The sequence below is a fragment of the Neolamprologus brichardi genome, chromosome 2 (assembly GCF_056152115.1).
Source record: "Neolamprologus brichardi isolate AB-2024 chromosome 2, ASM5615211v1, whole genome shotgun sequence".
NCBI lineage: Eukaryota > Metazoa > Chordata > Actinopteri > Cichliformes > Cichlidae > Neolamprologus > Neolamprologus brichardi.
Genome location: NC_142105.1, coordinates 22,175,001 through 22,197,601, shown reverse-complemented (window position 1 = coordinate 22,197,601; position 22,601 = coordinate 22,175,001). Strand labels below are relative to the sequence as shown.

At 39.2% G+C, this 22,601-nt stretch overlaps 1 protein-coding gene across 1 annotated transcript in view; it reads left to right on the top strand.

Moving 5' to 3' along the window:
- Positions 1-14,885: 14,885 nt before the first annotated feature.
- Positions 14,886-22,601, top strand: part of ctnna1 (catenin (cadherin-associated protein), alpha 1) — a 72,096-nt gene continuing 64,380 nt past the window's right edge. Inside the window, exons 1-3 of the mRNA XM_006781667.3 lie at positions 14,886-15,216; positions 16,711-16,828; positions 17,055-17,250. Coding sequence (XP_006781730.1) covers positions 16,724-16,828; positions 17,055-17,250 — 301 coding nt within the window. The 5' untranslated portion in view covers positions 14,886-15,216; positions 16,711-16,723. The remainder of the gene's footprint in view (positions 15,217-16,710; positions 16,829-17,054; positions 17,251-22,601) is intronic.

Below are 22,601 nucleotides of genomic sequence, written 5' to 3'. Positions count from 1 at the left end.
TGATACTGCAAGTAGATTATTATGTCTCTTATGTTCAATGGCCCCTTGACCCTCCCACTTCGGCTGCCCTTTACTCCATACTTATAGATTACACCCTACCATCTTCATTTTGGTCTGAACTGCATTGATGTAACATTTCATGTCTGCACCCTGCGTGATTGCAATGCTCATGTCCTACAATATGTTTCTCCAGAAGTGTGTTTTGCCACGATGACGCACACTGACAGACTCACAGGGTGGAAACAATACTAATGATGCTATACGTGCTGGTCATAAAACTTGGATTTGCAGCAGCTGAGGCTGATCTTGAATCACCACCCACTGATAATGTCTCTCCCTGAGAAGATAAAACTGATGTCATACTTTGAGTTTTCGAAACTATCCCAATATTTTGTTAAGTTTGAAAGTTCATACAGCATGAAAGGACAAATTTGCTGAAATAATTAAATTACTTAAGAAACTGTAGTCATTAAGGGATTAAGAAATGGCTCATTTATCTATACAGAACGACATCTGCTGATGAGCGAAGGACATTTATTATTGAAAATGCAATGAGTCAGACTATCAGCCTTCACAGCACACCGTGCAAACTTGCACAAACATATATTAAAGGTGCTGCCATCAGAGCCGTTAAAGGTAATTGATACAATGGCAGTGTGCTTTACAAATATGAATGAATGTTAATGGAATGCAAAACACAAATTACGCTGAAAGGACATCAAAGCCATCAATCAATTTAACAAGCATACATGATGATTTTCAGGCAGGCAGCAGAAGCATAAAAACAAGATGCTGTTTTTCTCAGTTTCTCAGTCTTTGAAAGTGGACTCAAAACACTACATGTATTAAGGCTCATTTACATCATGGAGCCGTCATAGGTTTAACACTTTCTATGAAGCTGGATTTAAGCATGTGTGTAGCTTTGTCGACAGTACAAATCGGACACCTTGGATTACTAATCCAAGGTGTATAATAGCCTTAATAAATAGTGTTTCATGTCCACTTTAAGTTCTCATGTCTTAACTTGCAGATCCCCCAAACAGCAGCAAAACACAGATAACAAGCAAAATGCTTTTTCTTTCTAATTCACTTAAGTTGATTAAAAGTGAAGTTTTTGTGTCAAACTAAACCATGATGGTCCAGCTTTTTTAGTTTGCCAGGTGGTTTTACATTCTACTGTGTATAGAAAAAGAGCAGAGGAGTGGTTGTGCAATGTAATCTACCATTACAGTAACTATAAAAGAAGAATAGTTACATAGCACTGCACAAACTGAGCCATGTAAAGTGTGAGTACCAACAAAATGCACTGTGGAAATACATCATCACCCTTATCTTCCGCATCATTCGGTGTGTTTTGTCTTTTCCTCGCCATGCCGCAACATATCCCTGCTCGTCTTCTGCTGACATGCTGACCCTGTGAAATGTTTATTTTCTCCATGTTCACAAATAGTTGCAACTTCCTTTCGCTCAAGTTCTTTACAGACATGTAAAGACAAGTTTACAGCGCTCATACTTGTGACTTAGGTCGGAAAGGGAAATGGTGCAGAAGAGCTGTAGAGCTAAGGTCTTTAAATTGTTATGGGGATGGGGGGGGGCGACTCCTCCTCCTCCTCCAAAATGACTTCTGGTTGTATAGAGGTTTATGTGGGGAAAACGCCCTAGGCTCTTTTGTTGTGTGATGGCGTAATTGGGTTCAGTCTCTCATTGAAAGACAACATTATGTCCATTTTGCAATTTATGGTCATTCTAAGAGTCAGAAAGGAGGATTACCAAGCTCACTGGCTAATGATTTGTCAGTCACAAGTTGTTCACCAATGAATCAGTCACATCCACCTATCACTGCTCAAATCAAGTTCAAATCACCAAACTGGCAGAGGTGAAAACACTCATGCTGAGGCTGATCCTTGATTAGATGAACTATTCTGCATGTTTTGACTCACGACACAGTGAAACGATTTAAACAGGAATAAAACAATTCAGCTGACTTAAATAGATACACAACCAATATTTGTTTAATTTGTAGATAATTGGTAGTGTGGATGTTAGTGCCATCGCCACACAGCAAGCAGGCTCTGGGTTCTAATCCATCAGCTGGATGGGACCTTTCTGTGTTAGCCATGTGATATTTTGGTGATCTGTCTGGACTGTACCCCGCCTCTGCCCTATCACAGCTACGATAGGCTCCAGCCAAGCTATGACCCTGAAGTAGATGAGCAGAAGAAGATGAATGGATGGACTTTAGATAATTGTACTCAATCCTATTTGCCTCCATTTCCTAAAACATGTATAACACAAAGCGCTCAGAGAAAGCAAACCTTCACGAAGGCTGGTCACTCTCTCAGCAATATTTACTTTAAAGAGAACAGTCTTGAATTTTTTGCATAGATTCATTTTGTTTTCTTTGTTCGTTGTAAACAGTGCAGTAAAAATAACACACTCTGAGATCAACATAGAAGAAAAACTGTAGACAAGCATCACTTCTCTGAAAAATAAAATGCATTTGATGAAAGTTTGACCTTATTTGATTTTTTAAAAAGAGGTCAAAGGTCTAAATTAGCATTATTTATGTAATTCCCAATATCATTATGCCTATATGTCATCAATACAAACAATGGAAGTAAGAAACATAGTTTTAAATAGATCAATATAGCATTTTTATTACTTTAACCTTGAGATCATTCTAATGACCTTGAAGGAGAGGTCGGAGGTCAGGTGTGATGTGATATTTAAAATCTTTATGTGGTACTTTCTATATGTTAACAAAACACACCACACTTGTAGGAGTCATAATTTTTAAGTTATAAGGCTTTTGGTCCATTGCTGACCAATAAAAACTAAGCTGACTATGAAGACTTTGGTGCATGTTAACATGACCCCACTCTATACACCTACAAAATGTAATCAAAACACATTCAAGGCTTTTTGAGCTATCGTGTTTGCAGACAGAATGACATGCATGCAAAAACCAAAACCATAACCTTCTAGGTGCCACTTTAGCTCAGTGGGTGAGCAGGCGATCACATGTTAGATGGCAGAAGGGCAGTGCGCTGGGTTTGAGTCTGACCTGCAGCCCCTTGCTGTGTGTCTAGTTTCCTATTTTCACTGCTAAACAGTGAAAGGCAAAAATGCTACAAAAAAAAAGATCTTTTAAAAAAACACAACCTCCTTGGTGGAGGTTATGTTTTTTTAAAATAATGAGCAACGAGAAATGCTTTTTCTGACACGCACCATTACGAACAGCTTTGAAAAAGTCAACTGTCATCACCCGACAATTGAACCAAATCAACCGAGAAAAACAGAAGGTACAAACCGAGGAGGCACGGTTAAGTAGTGGTCTTGATTTGGTGGAACAAATATTCCTCTTAGTTTAGTTCTGTTTTTGAGCTTCATCAAGCCCTGAGAAAAATATCTGTTTCTAACTGCCCGCTGCTCAATTTTCCTCACAAGCAGGACATTTTCTTCATTCCAAACGCTATTTAAAATTGCATGTATGCATAATTCCACTCCAGTGAATGTTTTGCATATGGACTGCAACACAATAAAGGGACTCAATTATATTGATGTTAATGGCTCGTTCCCAGCCGTGATTTTGTTTTTTGTCAGAGTCAGCGTATTGTTCCAATACGACCAGGTGCAAGGCAGCTTTTAATGCACTTGAGCACAGATAGCTTTACGCTCAATTCTGTTGGCTGGTGAATTACATAGCAGGGGGAAGCCAGAAGTGCACATCTGTCGGGATAAATTTTTTATAAGGAAGTCCTACTTGTGGCCATATTCCCTTCAATAATGTGTGAAACATTTACCACAATCTGTGAAAATAAGTCGAGAAATCACCGAGAAATGGGTTGAAGGTGCCAACTGTAGCAGGGCGCAGCTCTCTGACATACGTGCAATGTGGTTTCCTGATCCTGCAACACCGACACTGGCCCAGGACTTCTTCCATATTCTTGTGCTTTGATCATTGCTTCTTCTTAACCAGGTCCATTCCCCTCCTTTCTGTTTCCCTTTTATTCTGCTCCTCCAAACCCATTCCTCACTCTCGGATTCTTTATAAAACACAGCTGGGTCATTCTTCCCGTTGCACTTGTTATTCTCATCTCTTCATGCTTCATGCCTAATGGTTTCATTATACTTAAGAGATGACACATTTTTTGGATAGGCTGCATTATATTTGTCACAGGCTTGTTGTATTTTTTTTTTTCAGGCTTGTCTGCTGTCACTAGATAACCTTGGTATGTTAAATGGAGCAGCTACAGTTCTTCCCCAGATGAAACTGCAATGTGACGCGTCTTTCATTATCGCTTTGTCTTGTCTTTGTCTTTCTTCAAAGACGCGTCAGTGCAATAGTCAACAGTGGTTTAACCCTCGGATTAGTTTTCTCCGCCATGGGCTTTATCCTGCTGTTGATGTGCCGCTACAGACTGCATTTCAGCTGTGTCACTCAAACTGACAGGGTGAGATCCTTTTCTGGACATAAGTCATTGTCTTTCTCTTAGGTTCTTACATGTACATATTAAAGTGTAATTAGAAGAATTTTCAATGAAAGCTCCATTACTGAAACATCAAGAAAAATAATAACTGTGTTAGGAATGGTGTTTAAAGTTGAAGACGTAGCATAGATTTGAAATACCACAGATGCTAGCACACGAATTAAGCTGTTCAATCTGATTGTTTCCGATCCAGTCAGAAGGCAAGGACATAGCAATAATGCATTTGAATGTATTTGTGCTATTTTCATAGCAATGTAATCAATGGGTCCCAGTGCAACAGACAAGTGAAGCCACCGCAAGCAAAGCACAGTTTGTTCTCATTTTTTCTTTGTGGCTTTATGAGACATTGAACAACAATACATTTTGAAAAAAGGAGAATTTTTCTTCTAACTTGTTTTCGCAGCCAAGTAAACAGATATTTAAACATAAGCTAAAGGCGCACACATTAGTTCCCAAGGCTTTGGGGGTGGGGGAGTGACACTGTGTGCCATGGCATTCCAGATCCACTAAGTTCTGCCAAATATCTGCTAATATCGCCAACAAGTGGACAAACTGACCCAAAAAATTAAAGAAATAACCCAGAGTAAATATGTTAATTTCAAGCTGACACAATCACACACTGAGCTGCTTAAAATAATTATTAAATAATTAGATGAAGACAGCTCATCCTGTCCACAAGACATTTTCGTAATGCACTCTTGAAGGAAGTGTGTTTTGTGTAATGTATGTATATTCTTTTATCAGAATAATAATCAAAGTGTTTATTTCCTTTAGTTTTGAGTTACTAAAATATGGATGGGACTATTATGTCACTGCATTAAAGAAATATTGGATCACATGATACTGCAATGTGCACTTTTGTATCACAAAATCAATCAGATCACTTGAACACATTCATCCAGTCACACAGCGCTTTTATCTGTGACTAAGTGCTTTTTAGCATTCTGGGGTAGTCAGGGATCGAGCCACCAACCTTCTGATTGGTGGATGACTTGCTTTACCTCTTGAGCCCAGATAGATAGATAGATAGATAGATAGATAGATAGATAGATAGATAGATAGATAGATAGATAGATAGATAGATAGATAGATAGATAGATAGATAGATAGATAGATAGATAGATAGATAGATAGATAGATAGATAGATAGATAGATAGATAGATAGATAGATAGATAGATAGATAGCGAACACTTAAACTGTAGCACCAGCAAACTAATGAGGTGCTGAGGTGAGTGCTGGGCCATAAAGTTAATTGTGGGTGTGGACAAGCGAGACAGCAATTACTGATGGCCCTGTGATAATGATGTCACTTTTCAGACAGCCAATTAGGGGTTCAACCCCCTGTCTGCATAAAGCGTCTCTTATTAGCTACTGAAATAGCACAGACCCAAACTGAAAGTATCTGATTTAAGCACACAGCTCTGAAAAGTAATCTAATATAAGATAGCACGTTGATTAATCCTAAGAGGGTGTAACACATCAGCCTTTTTTATTTTCAGTGCAGACATTATAATGTATACAGTGCATGTCCAAGATGTTGGACCAGGACATACCGCGCCTCTCGCTATATAAGAGCTGGGACAGAGTCCAGCCACCCTCCTGTGACATTATGTTTGATAAGAAGTTGTGGAAATGGATGGATAGGTGGATGCGTACTCTCTTGGCTCCCCTGATTTAAAAAAAAAAAAAAAAAAAGAAATCTCTAAATATCGTGTCTATAGATAACCAATGTAAAAATTTTATTCTTATTCTTATGACTGCTTAAAAAAAAACACGGTACAAATAAGCACAAAATAAAACAGATCCTCAACAATTTTAAGATCACATAAAATATAGGAATGCCTCACCAAGTGTCTGACTACCTCAGTTGCTGTTTGTAGTCTTCTTAATTGGACACACCAGGGCTTCTGCATATTTCTTAAATATTTTATTTATACTACTTTTCATCTTTATCAAGCGAATGTTAATAATTTAGATCTGCAACTCTTCTTTGTGCTTGTTTTGAGGTTATCAAGCAGTTGCTTTTCACTAGTTGTTTTTTTTCTTTCATGGATCAGTATGATTTCTGAACTTTTCCTGACTCCAGCATCTGACACAAACTGCTACAGTATGCACCGTCTATTAGGAATAAAAAGTAACAAACGTTTCTTTTGCTTATGTGATGCACAGTTCATGTTCCAAATCAGTCAATTAATACGTTCCTTCTAAGAAATTTTCACTCTGATTTCTGCTTCTCCAGAATTTATTTCCTCATATATTACAGAATTTTGATAATGGACGTGCGGGATTCCCGCTTGGCAACACTGACGCGTCAAAATAGAAATCCATAAACCTCTCTTGACAGCGCATTAAATTGGACACATCCTGGTGATTGATTAGACATCCAGCTGACAGATACCCGGCGATTGTTTACTGTGGTGGACCCTGGATACGACTGGGTGTTTATTGCTGTCTGGTCCTGCAGTATTTCAACATTGTATCTCACTATTTAGAGCTATCAGCAAGCAGCTACACAGCAACCACACGCTTCCAAGTACCAGTTTGTTTCCATCCCTGCCGTGTTTACCTGTGCTATCACCTCTTCACACTGATGTTTTCACCTGCAGGTATTGCTTTTACAGACCGGGTAAAAAACTGTCATTTTGGATAATTTATGGGTAATTATCCATACGCGTTCTGACATTCAACACGTCCGCTGAATTCCCTTCAGGTTTGCAAGTACTCTTCGAGGAATGAAAACTGCTGTTTGCCATGTTAGTTTTGGCAAAACGGCAGGAATGTCAACACTAAATGCATAACCATTTCCGTTGCAGCTGTAGTTTGTGTGCTTTTTCTCTTCGTAAAAGGTTTTTGCATATCAGTAGATCAGCTCTTCAATCTTCTATTCATTATTCAAAAAACAAACAAACAAACAAACACTATCAGGTGCTTCTGAAAACTTTATCCATCATCCATTCAAACAGCACAGTGCCATATCAGGTGAAAGTGACTGACTACACATAAACGACGATTCTGGTGACAACCTCCTCCACCAGAAGTCCTCACATCGGAAAGAATCAACGTCAGGTTCGCTTTCCTTCGCTGCTCTTTCTGCGATGTGCGAGAATTTTATGCTTTCAATGACCCGTGCTTTGCAGCACAGCAAAAACAAGTCATGGCCGACTACACAGAAAGAGCATTACTTCCCCTCTTTTCCATTGTTTCACTGCCTTAGGAAGACTTCTGTAAATCTGTGACGGTGATTACATTTCGTTATATGTGGAAGTAATTTGATTTTACAATGCACTGTGCGAGGCACCTTTTAAACAGGCCATGAGCAAACAAATGTTTGAGCTTCAGTTCTGCCCGAGCTACAGCCAGAAAAAAAGAAAAAAATGACATCATCTGACTTATTATCAGCTGTGTGGAAAATGGTAGGTAGTGCCGGCTGAATTGCCACATTTCTGCTGCTGCACTGAGTGACGCTTCGAGCAGTTGGTTTGATAAATTTTTATTATAATAAATATGGCATGAGTGGAGCCGGGGAGAGCTGATATTCTCTACAGGCCTGTCTACACATCACATGGACCCAATCAGGTCCTGATGATGTCATAGCTCTCTGCATCATTAATATTGAAAGGTCATTTCCTCAGCTTGGAAGTTGTCTCTATCACAGGCCGGATTCAATTTCCAATTTGCCACACAACTCTCGAGGTCTTTCTTACTGTATATATGAGAGAACGCCACCTCACAGTGTCGTAAAATTCTGTTTCCTCTATTCTGCTTGTAGAGCCATTGACTCGGAGTGGCATTTTATTATTTTCTATGAAATGAATATTTAGCGAGTAGTCATACTCATAACTGTACACACACCAAATCCACATTGGATTTCAGGCTTTAATAATATGACTAAGTATCCATTTTTATTTTATTCACAAACATCTATTTATTGCTTGTTTTATTGTTTTATTTCCTACGTAGACTGCTTCAGCTCTTTCAGCGCATTAGAAGTCGCAAGCAAAAACATATTCTTTCTTTTTTCTTTTGGCTGTTTTAATAAGGCCCTTAGGTTACTGTGGTACTTTTATGATTAGTTTCTGAACTTCAAAGAAGTCTTATTTTCCATCAGCCCAAATCCTTTTGTGGATTCTCTTTTTACCCATTTCTCTTCAAGTTCCACCTAAAATCATGCCTGGTTATGTGACACATATGACTTGAATTACATTTCTACCTATAAACACATATGTGTAAATATATACACAGATTATAATATAAACAGCCTGTGGCGCAGACATTTCCCGAGCGTCCCTTATTAAAAAAACAAAAAAACATCTCTTCTGTAAGGTAGAGTCTGACATTATATAAGCTGTCTTCAGTCATTTTACTGCTGGTAATGCTATGAGTGTGTATGTGTGTACGCGTTTAGTGCTTCAATGCAAAACAAAGCTTGCATCCTACTGTATTTTTGAAGCTCGCGAATGTGCTTAGTTCAAACACTTTGGCGGCTGCTTAAACCTGTGACTCATTATCGCTTTGAAATTCATTATGTTTCATTCTGTGGCTTCCATCACACACTTCACCTTCCTTTTAGCCTGAATCCCACTTGGAAAATGAGAAATTAGGGCAGCGGGTCTCAAGAGACTTTTGGAATAAAACAAGGTTTCTGGAATAGTTCTTTGTACTGTGAATGACAAGTGATTTCGTGGTTGGTGGCCTGGTGGTAATTGCATACCAGTCAGTAATCACTGTTTATGTGAAAGTGATTATAAACACACAATTGTCTTCTAATCAGCGAAACCCATCTGGCAATAGAGGTAACATGATGAATACAAGTAAGAGGGAGAGAGAAAAAAATAGAGATGCTAGTATAGTATAGTCTGCATCACTGTTTTCCTATTAACATCACCTATCATCAACATCACCTAATATTAACACCACCTTCGCAAGTAGAACCTCTGCAAAAAACATTTGTTTGAAATGCACTGCTTGAAAAAATTAGAGGAACACTTTGAAAACACATCAGATCTCAATGGGGGGGGGGGGGGGGGGTGGATCATGCTGGATATCTACACTCCTTTGGACTGGGAAATATGTTAGACATGAAAGGATGCCAAATCATTTGTTGAAAATGAAAATGATCAATCTCCAGAAGACTGAATGCAATGAAACCCTGAAAATGCTGAAAGTGCTTACTGTGAGTGTTACTCAGTAGTATTTATGCCCACCACATGCTTGTATACATGCCTGACAATATGCTCCTAGTGTGATAATGGATGGTGTTCTGGGGGGTCTCCTTCCTAACCCCTAACCCTGGACCAAGGTATTGCTAGGCTCTGGAACAGTCTGAGGTGCAACCTGACGGCGTTGCATGGGCTGAAACATAATGTCCTAGAGGTCTTCTGTTGGTTATAGCTCAGGTGAGCACTGGGATCCAGTCAGTGGTTCCTTTATCCTCCAGGAACTGCCTGCATTTCTCATCACATGAGGCTGGGCACTGTTGTCCATCAGGAGGAACCCAGGACCCGCTGCATCAGTGTCTGACAGTGGAGCCAAGGATTTCATCCTAAGATACCTAATAGCAGGCTTGTGTGTCCCTCCATGGATATGTCTCCCCAGACCATCACTGACACACCACCAAACTGGTCATACTGAACGATGTTACAGCAAAATGTTCTCCACAGTTTCTCCAGACTTTTTCAGTCTATCACATGTGCTCAGAGTGAGTCTGCTCTCAGCGAGCCTGTTCTCAGCTCCTTGTAATCTCCTTCATGCTCTTTAGACTGCGCTGGGAGACACAGCCAGCCTCCTGGCAATGGCAAGTATTGATGTGACATCCTGGAGGAGTTGGGCTACCTGTGCAACCCTTGCTCATGTTACCAGTAGTGACACTGACCCTAGCCAAATGCCAGACTACTGAATAAACAGTAAGAAACGAAGAGTGAAAAGGAGGCACGTTCAGATCAGTTCATAGCTGTACTTGTTATACTTGACCCAGAAACAGAAAAAGGGTTACTCCGTTAGTTCCTTGCCTTTTTTTTTGTAAGTCAAGGAGAGGTTATGTCAAAGCAGCTCCACTGGGACAGCAGTGAAGAATGTTATCAAAAAGCCTAAACCAGCAGGTGGAGCTCAGCAGACTGCAAAGAATAGTTTAGTAGTGTTTGAGTCATGGTCACTGTGACCTTCCGATATGTCCAATCAGACAAGCAAACAAGCTGATATTATGACATCACCGTCCTAACACCTACCTGTAGGCATGTCTGATATGTCATAAGGACTTATTGTTTGTCCACTGGAATAATGTACATTTCTGTTCCGCTTTGCAGGACTGTCTCGATGAATGACTGATTATCATTAGCGTCACTAGTCGGCTGACTTCTCTCTGATGCCATGCATCACCACGCACTCATTTCTAATCAAGGTACAGGGTTTTGCTTAGGAAAGGGAAAGCCTGCAGATGACATCATGCAGCTCCATGGACAGCTGTCAGAATGAGTCAGGTGGTCCTAGGCAGACTGAAAGTCGCTGTGTTCCTTATGTCAGGGAACAAAATTCCTCCAGCAGCGAGGCAGCTTCCAGTTCAGTCACCGTCAAAGCATGAGTAACTACTTTGACAGGAAGCTATAACATACAGTAGCATCCATGACTGAAAAAAACAATAGATAATAACACAATTGTGAAAGATGCTTACCTTTAGTAGTCACCGTGAGCATTTCTTTTATCGGCGTGGAGCAGTGCCAAGGACTGTGATTCAATAAGATGCTGTGTCCCCTGAATAGAAATGTAGAGCTAATCTATAGAATCAATGAAAGCTAAGAGGAAAGATAGCATAAATACCATTTTTGTATTTTGATTTTTGTAATATTCACCTGACGTAGCGCAAAATAATATTTTCTATTTTTCTAGTGCAACACTCTGAAGATTTGCATGCACTCAATTATACATTCAGTATGTGACAAACATGTGCACTTCCACATAATGAGAAGGAATTATTTATAGCGTGCTGCGCTCTTATCATTTGTCGGGCACAACAGGTACAAAAAGATGAAGTTCAAGGACACCCAAACTTGTCCTCCCAGCAAGCTGTTACTTAGACAAACATTCATCATTCAAGAACACAATTACACCACATCTAAACCGTCTTCTCTACGGAGTATTAATTGGATAAACAGATCTCTGTTACACTACGTACATGCCGGTTTTCTCTGTTCTACACCGAAATTAATAATGCACACAAGATAGTTCACTGCTGTATCTCCATCCCAAAGAATTTAATATGGAAATTGAATCCATGACTCCTTAAGTTTTAGCATGGTCAAAACTCTATGGCAAAAACAATTACTTCACAAATTATTATTGCACAAAAAAACCCCCCAAAACATTAAGGAGTGTCTTTCTGAAAGATAATTATATTCCGAGGCCTTCATTAAGAGCTTGATAAGTACATTTGTAAGCTCATTCTCTCCAAGACTGTAATTCATGCTGCACTGGTGGAGCTTCTTAATTAACACCTACTCAAGCCAACAAATAGAAGTGTGTTAGTTGTGCTTGGCTGCAGGACAAGACAGCATTGTTGATTGTAGTGTTCTGTGTGTCCACTGCTTTGAATTACTGATGACTGTCCTCTCTTTTTGGAACCATGACGTGAAGCACTGTAGAAAAGTCTTATCTCACCCATCAGTTCTTCATATTTTGCTTGGACAATACAGATCTATTGTGCAGAGATCTATTGAAACGTGCAAACATGTATAGTTTGTGCGAATCTAACAGTTTTGAAGCTTCATTGAACCACACTGCTTCAATAATGTTGAGGTTCAGGCTCTGTGGGTGCCAGTCAACGACTGATAGTGTTCCATTGTGTGTTTTTCTATTCAGTTATGCTTTCACTGCAGTGGCAGTGTGTTTGGGATCATTGTTATGCTTGAATATGAAGCTGTTGCCAATCAGACGCTTTCCACTTGGTATTGCATGATGGATCAAAATCTCATGGTACTTTTCTGCATTCATAATTCAGTCAGTTTAGACAAGATATCCAACACCACTGGATTAAATTCAGCCCCAAACCTCCACTGTATTTTCCACATGGCTGTGGACACTCACTGTTGTTCCTCTCCTCTGAGCTACACCATACATTCTCATAAAAATTAAAACCCACAATGTCAAACTTGGATTAATTGCTCCAAAAGACCTGCTGCGACTCCTTTTTAGGTCTGAACTGACACCCCAGTGTTGGTTTTGTGTGTACAACATCATCATAACAATGTTGGCTCAACATTGCAACTGACCAGTCCCGCTGTCTGAGCAAACCAACACAAGTAATCTAAATTTGGCTAAAAGAAACGCTAACTTGATCATATGTTTGTTATATTGCATAAAATATTTTTTTAAAAATGAAACACTTACCATTTGTTCCATAAGAGTTTAATATAAACAAAGTGATTTGTTTTCTTTTTTCTCAATATTCCAAAGCTATGACGTCACAACAATATGACTGGTCAGTAGCAATGCTGACCAACATTAACAACACCAGCACAGAGATAAGAGATTTTTTAGTCCAGCTCTTATCTAATATGGCATACTTCAGTCTTTTTATTCCTCTGTTTGCCTTTAGTGGCTTTCCTGAACAGTAGACCAGTTGTACCTCTCAGGTCAGGTCTTTGCTGGATTTTTCCCCCCTTTCTCAAGCACATGATTTTCACAGGTCCGTGTTAAGTAGCTTAACAAACACAAAAACACATTCCTTTGAAAGTGGTCAGGTACAAGGACTGGACTGAAAAAGGCTAAAAAGCAAACAATGGCAAAGAAAAGCCTGGAGGACTTGCAAGAAAGTCTGGCTCCTTGGAAGCAAAATGTTACAAAATGAGGGGTAACTCAAGACTTTTTCACAGTACTGTATTTCTTTAAGAGGTGTCTTGTGCCATAAACACACATAACATTAGGAGGATACAGATTGAACTTAATTAATAAACTATTAATTGCCAGCTCTGCAGCTAGTTGTATACAACCAAGAACCAAGCACTGAAGCTACCACTGCTATACATGTGTGCGTGTATGTGTGAATTAGAAAAGTGAGGCTAGAGGGGTGGCACCTGGCCTCTTTAGATAATCTATTTATGTCTTTCACACTTCATCAAGCCTGAACCAAAATACCCAGCACTTGAATATGTTTATCAAATGTCTCAGTATTTTGCTCTTGACCTTGTAAGAGTTGAATTTGCACATGTTTGCGTATCCACAAAGCATATCTAGATATAGATATGCTGAGTAATTTAATTGTCTTGAATGCCTGCAGTGTTTTCATATGATGTTTATTTATTAATAATAAATGAGTAAGTGGTGCTTCAATGTGCCCATTGTGTCTGTGCACCTGATGCCACATCAGCTGGCTTTCCCTAGGGGATTCTGTTATACAGAGTTGCTAACATGTAAAACCCATTAGCATTAACAAAAGATAAACATAATTTTAGTTTAAAACAAATCGAGCTGCTCTAAATTGAGTTAACATTAAAAATTAAATAACTGAAAGGAAGATAATCAACAAGTTAACCTCTTAAGCCCCAACGCCCCCTGATATGGGGGCAAAAAGCAGGAGATCAGGTAGGCTTGGGGCTTAAGAGGTTAACAGAAGGTACAAAATTTTGCATATTTATGTTTTATGAAATATGTGCTAAGACAAATAGAAGTACAGTAAATAAGGAAAAAACAGAGTTTGCACAATTCTAATGACTTTTGCACAGCACTACGCAAATAGCTATTTGTGAGTCTTTGTGATACTTCACAAAAAGATGGTTTCAGTTTGAAAAGGCTCTGTTTTACATTCTGCTAGCGACGCACACACAGAGAGACAGTAAGAAAATAAGCAGCAGACAAAAGAGCCACTGCCTGTGGTAATAACCTTAAACCTTGGAGTTTGTTATTGACACCACCTCATTGCAGAGTGGTGCAGTGCAGAGAGGAAAGTAAAGACAGGAGACAAAGGTTAACAATAATACGAGATAATGAACTGATTTGCTCACGGAGAATTTCACTGTTTTTTAATGATTATTTTTTCTGTTGTGACAGACTTAAGAAGAGTAAATCTTTTTATGGCTTTCTAGTTAGCCGTTATGATTGAATGTCGAAGAAATTCTGGCAGAAAAAAACAAAACAAAAACTATTACAACAAAATGTCACGTCTGAAAATCCCCTCAAATCAAATGTCATATTTAAAAATCAGATTTCTTCATAATAACTACTTGCAGTTTATTTTCCATCCTCTGTCAGAAGTCTGTTCTTTCGCCCAACAGTTTAAATAGATCTTCCCTACTCCTGCCTTTATGGAAGCAGTAATTAATCCATATATGGACATACACAGCGAGCGCCACGCCTAAAACACCTCCTGGTTTTACGGACTTGCTGTGGCCCGTGTCCTCCCTTCCCCGCTGCCTGGAAGTTCAGGAACTTGGTCACCGCCCAGCGCCCCCTCCTCCTCCTTTTACCTCATCTATTGTTGGGCAATACGTTACTCCATCGAAATTCTCTTAACCGAAACTTTTCAGCTGACTTGCTGGAGCTCTTGTGATACTTTTCTGTATAGCCGTCGAGCGGAGGGAGGAAAACTTTCGTGTTTATCGTGAGTGAGCGGCGCAGTTAAACTAAGTCCGTGGGGCGAGGAAACGGGAGGAAAACTTTTGACGCAAGGAATTCCGTAATTCCCATTCCTCCATTTTGAACTTTTAAACTTCACTTTGTCTAGCGGACTGTTGTCGGTGAGTATATAACGAGTCTTTCGTACTGTATGTACAGTGCATACTTAAACAAAATGAGTGGACTAGTTATTTGGGCCATCTGTTTCGGCGGTAAAGTTTGTCGCAGAAAGCAGGCTAATAGTTGTTTGTCGCTTAGCATTAGCTTTAGCTCATCGCTGTGTTTGGAGAGCTCCGTGTTACAGCAGGTAACCTGCATTACGCTAAGCTAAGCTGGTTTTAATATTACCTGTAGCCTGCTGTTAATAAAGTATTGAAAATGACTTAGATGGACCGTTATTGGGTGTTAAATGTGTACACGAGTATTTTCTGCTTTGTATATTCTCGTTTAACTGTTTTTGACGGGGTAAAACCGACGTCTGTTTAGGTAGTTTTAGCAACAGGTGGAAGTTGAGCTAATGTTAGCACACCAGGTGTTTGACCCACCCTAGTGCTTCTCAGCAAGTGTTAACATGTTTCTGTTTTGTTACGTAATTTTTCCTGTTTGGATACATTATATACACTTATTAGTACCTACATATGGCTTAGTTTGACAGTTTTAAACCGTTTATATTATTTCTTTTGCCCAAATCGCGTACATAAACCCTCAATCCCAAACCTGCTAGACTGTTTCGATTTCATTTGCAGAGATTTGTAGATATCACTTTGCGACATGTACCACGCCCATACAGAGCAGTCGAACGCAGTTTCTCCCACGCTGGCCCAGATTAACCTTCGTCTCATGACTAGCATTTTAACGTTGCTTTCAGTGGAAATGCGTCATGTTGTCTGGACAAACAGACGTCTTCCTCAAACAACCTTTACAGAAATTTTTTTTTTTTTTCAATACACTGCCCAACATTATCAGTTTCACTGCGTGTTAACTCATGGGTAGAGACTCTGTGTATATTGGAAAGAAGAAAAGTGGTTAATAATACAGTAGAACTGAAAATAGCTCTAATATATAACGATTCACTATAAAATTAGAAAGCCATGGTTGCCATGTTACTCTCTTAATATTTTTGTACTTTTGTTGGTAATGTAGGCTAATAGCTAGTGTTGTAATTCCTCACATAATACAGCTGACCAACTTTTCAGTTGAAGCCCCTCAGCCCTCGGGCCATCCTGATTATCCCTGCCCCTCCATGTTTGATAGCTAATCAATGGAGTCACAGCCACTGCCTGAAAAGAGAAATTGAAATTGGGCCACTGTGTTGCTGTGCTCTGCCGTTGGCATTCATTCTGAAAGCAATGGAGCACTGCTGGCTCTAACAAGGACTTTAATAATTTCTTTAATGCACCGAGTTCTAGACACTAGTCTGATAATCTGACAGAAATCTTGATTTGTGAAGAGAATTTATAACTTTTAAGTCATTCAGGGAAGCAAATATTGAGTTAATCAAAGGACAGAGATGTCCATTTTTTCTGTAGTCTACATTTTCTGCTTCAGAAGAATTAATTTGTCATTTGTTTTTGTTTTTTCTCTTTTACTTTTTTTTTTTTTTTTTGTTAAAACAGTAAACTAGACATCATGACTAGCAACACCGCACCAAACATCAACTTTAAATGGGACCCAAAGAGCCTGGAGATCCGTACTCTGGCAGTGGAAAGGCTACTGGAGCCTCTGGTCACACAGGTAATACAACAAGTATTAATATTATTAAAATGAGGCCCCTTACACATATTATTTCACAAAACAGCAAAGTGAAAAAATGTGATTTATTTCTGTGGTTCATTCTTGCATTTCACCATTTTAGAACTGTTATTTTGCCTTACTATGTCATATGTTGTTTGTTTTTTAGACTTACCATGATTTATTAACTGTAGGCAGGTATATAATATCCTAATAATCTCTGCCATAGGTCACCACTTTGGTAAACACCAGCAATAAAGGCCCATCTAACAAGAGGAAGGGACGCTCCAAGAAGGCCCATGTTTTGGCTGCGTCAGTGGAGACTGCTACCGAGAACTTCCTTGAAAAAGGCGAAAAGATTGCAAAGGAAAGTCAGTTCCTCAAGGATGAGCTGACTGCTGCTGTGGAAGATGTCCGCAAGCAAGGTATATTGAAAATACGTATTGCAGCAGTGTGGCTTCATGCTTGTACAGAGTGCCTCTTAAAATGGGACGGATGAAAAATAAACCACAAGCTATGTATGCATCATCTGCTCCAGCAAAAATCCTTGAAATAAGAATATGGTTTGAGTCTGATAGATTTCTTTTAGAAATGGGTTTTTCAATGAGGCCATTAATAGACTTTCAGTCTAAGCATGCACATGGTTCAGATTCATTTCATGCTAGATGGTGTCATTCCCGTACCTTCTGTGGGGATCAAATTTAACCACTTTTCCCAAAGAAGCCTGCGTGTTCTCTTAGCGCAGTGTTAGGATACTCCCCAGTTATCTGAACTTGAGAATCAACCTCACCATATTCAGTGTTTTATTTTCTGTGCTACCTCCCATTTCTTGTCCTTTGTTTTTGTTATAGAAGGACACAAAGATGTGGTTATATTATAGAGGTTTGCATAACATCAAATCAGAATTATTTTACTTGTATTTCTTAATGTTCAGAACTTATTTTTGGGTAGTCTGTGGGGTATTCTTGGCTTTTAAAAATTCTTACCGAGCAGTCTACTATAAACTATGTAGTACTCACACGAAGAACTAAATTCCAATTTAAATCTTGTGTTTGCCAGAAATCATAAAATGTATACAAATTAGGGTGTAACATGTAATTGCACGTACTGTACTGATTGCCAAGTATCAACAGTTGTGTAAAAGAAAAAGGTTTTGTATGATAGAAAATTTAGAGGATTTATGTTATGGTTAGCATCAAAAAGATTGATGCCGATTTACATATATTTCTTCTAACATTGGAGTGATATCACACACATTATCTGGGCCCTACATTATTGCGCTCATCTCTGCGGAACTGGGGTTTTATTATTAGCACAGTGGGTTGAGGAAGGTTTCTGTACCCTTTAACAGCCCACTGTTAGAACCGAGACAGGGCACAAGTTTGCACCTACACCTGGATCTGCGTACAAGTCTGTAAGGTTTATTTGTACCCAAAGTTGGCGGTATTCACGATTTTTCCTGGCTCAGAATAGGTCTTTGGATTTGACTCTGTATACAAGTCTGATTGATTCACATAGCCAAAGAGTGTGTTAGCAGCCTTAACAGAGGTCAATACACTTCCTGTGGTTTGGACTGTTTTGATAAACAAAATGCATTTTAGCTTGGAAAAACTTCAAAATCACAGCCCTGATCATTTTTCTTTTATCTAAGGCCAAAAAGTTTCTGGGGGTGTTGTTTTTTCATTTTTTATTTTTTAAATGGAATAAACCCTGATATTGCAGATAACGTCAAAAGTGATCCGAGGAGGCTTGTGTTGGTGGAGAGATGTCTGTTATTCTGTGTAATTAGTCATCTTACTGGGGTGATTAGTGGTATACAAACTCATGTGGCAGAAGTGACACATGAGCTGTGCACTGTTGTTCCCGCTTTTTAATCAGAATGCTTCCCTTTTTAGTTGTTACCACGGAGACCAGAGAAGGAAAAAAGTTTGCAGATGTCACCAGTGATGTCAAATTTATTTAAATGGCTATATCCACCTGCCTGGTGGGAGGCCTCCCACGCACAGTCCATTTCAAATTCAATTTCATGACTTCCTCAAGTCTCAAGACAGGGATCCACCATAAAAATCACCAGCCAATGCAATTACAATTTGTCTTGCGATAGCAGGTTCCATCATCTTAACAACCACACAGCAAGTCTCATTGACTCTCTCTTTTTCCGTATATCATATCCGTCTTTTGACACGCTAGGAGACCATTGAGACCAGGGAGCTATGACTGGAGGGTGGCTGTTATCACCTTCTGAAGTGACATCTTTGTAGCTCTGTCCTTTTTTTTCCTCTGCCCCCCTTCCCCCCGATGCCCAGTGAGTTAGATGTCCCCCGCTCAAGCTCAGCTCTGAGTAGTTGGGAGGTAGAAGACATGTTGCTAGATAGCCTGTGCTGTGCTCAGTGCCCAGGAATGTTACTGTAGTTGTGGTAAGCTGTCACTGGGCTGGAATTCAGTGGCTGTTGTTAGCTGGTGCCTAGGCCTGGCTGTCAGCTATGCCATGCTGCTCAGTGGAGCGTGCCTAGACTGATAATATAGCCATTGAGTAGGGTAAAACCACCCTGGATTCAGAAAGCATTTTCTACCCAGCTGTGGATTACCAGCTGTTTAAAAGGAAACACAAAGAAATCACTGACATAATAATAAATAAAAACTCTGTATATATTGCATGTTCAAGTGGTTGTTGCAGCAAGTATGCCCTCTTTTCCCTTTTAAAGACTTTTTGTTTACTCAGTCCTTTCTGTCTGCTCTTGTCCTTGTTCCCTCTCTGTTGCCCTTCCCTCTCAGTGTCTTTGTTGTCCTGCTGTTTTGGAGCCTTACTGTGTGATATACATTTTAATCATTTCATCATGCACTTGGTGGGCCGCAGGTGAGCATTAGACAGATGGAAGTTTATTAAAGGAGCACTGATCACTATCTGCCCCCTGAAAATGGCCTTATTGATTTTGTTCAGGGGGGAGTAACAGCCTAAGGGTAGCAGACTGTGTTTGAGGTTTGTGTTGTCGATCATTTGCACAAACTGCTTTCGCTCTGTCAGACTAAAATGGGCAGAATCTGCGCGAGTGTTGTTTTGCCTTTTGTGGTGCAACTTTTAGTTAAGTAAACAATGCTTCACTGAAGTAGGAAGAAAAAGTCCAAATGTGTATTTTAAAAATACCTTCTTTACTGTAAAGTTACAAGAGAAATGATTGATTTTGTTTAATTTAATTAAAAAGTTATTATTGGTAGCAAGTAGTGTCTCAATAAATGTCCCAGGAAACATTTACATCTTTGTGTTAATCTGAGGTTTCAATAATTTCTTTACAACTCACTTTTCTCAGGTATTTGTAGTATTGCTCTATTTTAGATCTGCAGGGATTATTTAATGAATCTGTTGGACTGTTGGTGGTCTATTGGAGACTGAGTGGTAACTGTAGTTTTGTTTTTGAACCCAGTTGATGATATGACAGTTGCTGCTGATGTGGTGCTGCTAAAGCCACAGCCACTTCTGGCTCACAGATGGTCACAGCAGTGTTGTCCGTTGAGATACACGCACCTTTGAATGACTGAAGCTTTCTACATTTGCCACATACAGTAAAAAATGTATCATTTCTGGGAGGAAGTCTATTTGCTTGTCTGTTTGACGTTGTAGTGTTTATATAAACTTTAAAATTGGTTCTCTGAACAAACCACAAAGCAGTATTTTGGCAGCGTGGATCTAGTGTGAACACAGCAGCCAAGCTGCTTTGCTTCCAACGCTCTATCTTCCTTTACAAGCTAGAAGGGACACGTTGGATCCCAAAGTGTTAAATCCGTCCATTTCTGCTTATTTGTTTGTGTTAATTTCTTTGAACAGTGAAATTTTTGAAGACGGTGAGTAAAATTAGTCGTTTTAACTGCCTTTGTTTCTGTTAAAATGGAAATTTAACATGAAATTTTGACAGTTTGGGGGAAGACGCCTTTAAAAAAAAAAAAAAAAAAATTCTTGGTTTATTCATTAGGTTTTTGGATTTTGTCCTATAATTGTTTTTTTGTTTTTTTTGGTTAAACATTAATCACTTGTATAGTAAAATGTGTGACAGTGAAATAATGGCCTTATTTACATTTTGTGTAAATAATTTGAAAGCTTCCATGCGATAACGTACACCACAGTATAGGTACTGTCCAGAACTAGTCAGTCAGTTCCAGCATGCATCAGGCAAGCTAGGAAAATGGCTTCTGTGTTAGCACTTCTATATTTCACTGTTCCCCCCAAAATAGAGCTGCTATCTAAATAATCAGGTTGAGATATGTGAAGTGTTTGGCAAGATGCTAATAACTGAAGGCAAACATTAACAGCTAAATTAATTTTCATTCATCTTTATTCCACATCACACTGGCCAAAGAAAATTATTCATTCTGCTTGTCATATCTCCTCTCCAGTTTCTATAAAGCTGTACCACATGCTAGAAAGGTAGACACAACAGGTTTTTTGTTTTGTTTTTGTTTTTGCTTTTTGTGGCTGCGCATTTCTGGGGCAACAATAGTGGTTTTACGGTCTTTCTCAGAGTTTGAGGTTAAATGTGTCTCCACTGAAGTAAACTACTGATTTCCTGCTTTGTTCATGACTACAGAATCTATTTATGTGCCCAGTCAACTGTGCAGGCCCATCCAATGTAGAACAAAGCATGGTGCTGGACAGAGCAGACACCGAGCCTTTTGTTGTGGTTTTGACCTCTTTTTGTGTGTGTGTGTGTGTGTGTGTGCTTGTGTTTATCCATGTATAACCAGAAACACTGACAAATGCCTATATCTCAGATGAAGATTTCAAAAACAAAATGTGTTCAGTCATTGGTCACTCCCTGTAGGCAACTACGACTATTAATGATTTTATTTTACTTTTCTTTTTTTGTCTTTTAATGAACAACAAAAAAGTGATTCATCGCACTGAAAAGCATTTTATGCAGATTTTGTGATACATGGCTTGCTGTGTACAAATGTGTGTCTCATATCTCTAAATCACTGCCTTCGTGAGGCATGTGCCAGGTAGGGCTGGGCAAGTAATCAGATTTTCATCTCTGTTGTCATATGGGCTTCCGGCATTTTATGAAAACAAAATAATTGGTAAACCGTGATTATTCTTCTACTTTCATTTTTGCTATGCTGTCCTTGTTTTAAACACAGTGGTGCACTTTTCCCCCTTCCTAAAAGGTTCAGCTCATCTGCTGACTAAAGGAGAACCTTCGGTCAACAGTATCCATTTAGAGGAAGCAGAACTCGCGACATTTATGTAGTTCAATCCTTGGAAGGATTATCAGTTGTCTACAGCTGTCTTTTCTCTGGATTGCACAGGGTCTCTCACCTAGTCTGCTTGCAGTAGCAGATGACAGTTGGCTGTTGGCTTCGTCTCTCTGTCATTCACCGTATGGTTGTTGTGCAAGTCTCACGGGGCTCACTAGTCCGCTGCTGTCTGTGGCTCCCTTTGCACCCTTCTGCACCTGCAGACATCCTGCAGTGAATACAGGCCGGTAGAGACTTGGCAGTTGCCCATGCGAGACAGACTTTATAATCACTAGTCAGGGCCCAACTCCTTACTGGATGAGCTGCTGTTGTCCATTTAAGTTTTTTAAAAATATTTTTGTCTTATAACTTTACAATTCTCAATAGAATTATATTTAAAAGTATCTACATTTTAAGCACAAATAAATAAAATAAAATATTGTCCCAAATAATACTCATTATTTTTCCCATAATAAATGTGATATCCATGTTAACAGCTCAGTAGCATGTTTTCTTTCATTTATTTTTCTTTTTGTTACTGTGAAAGATG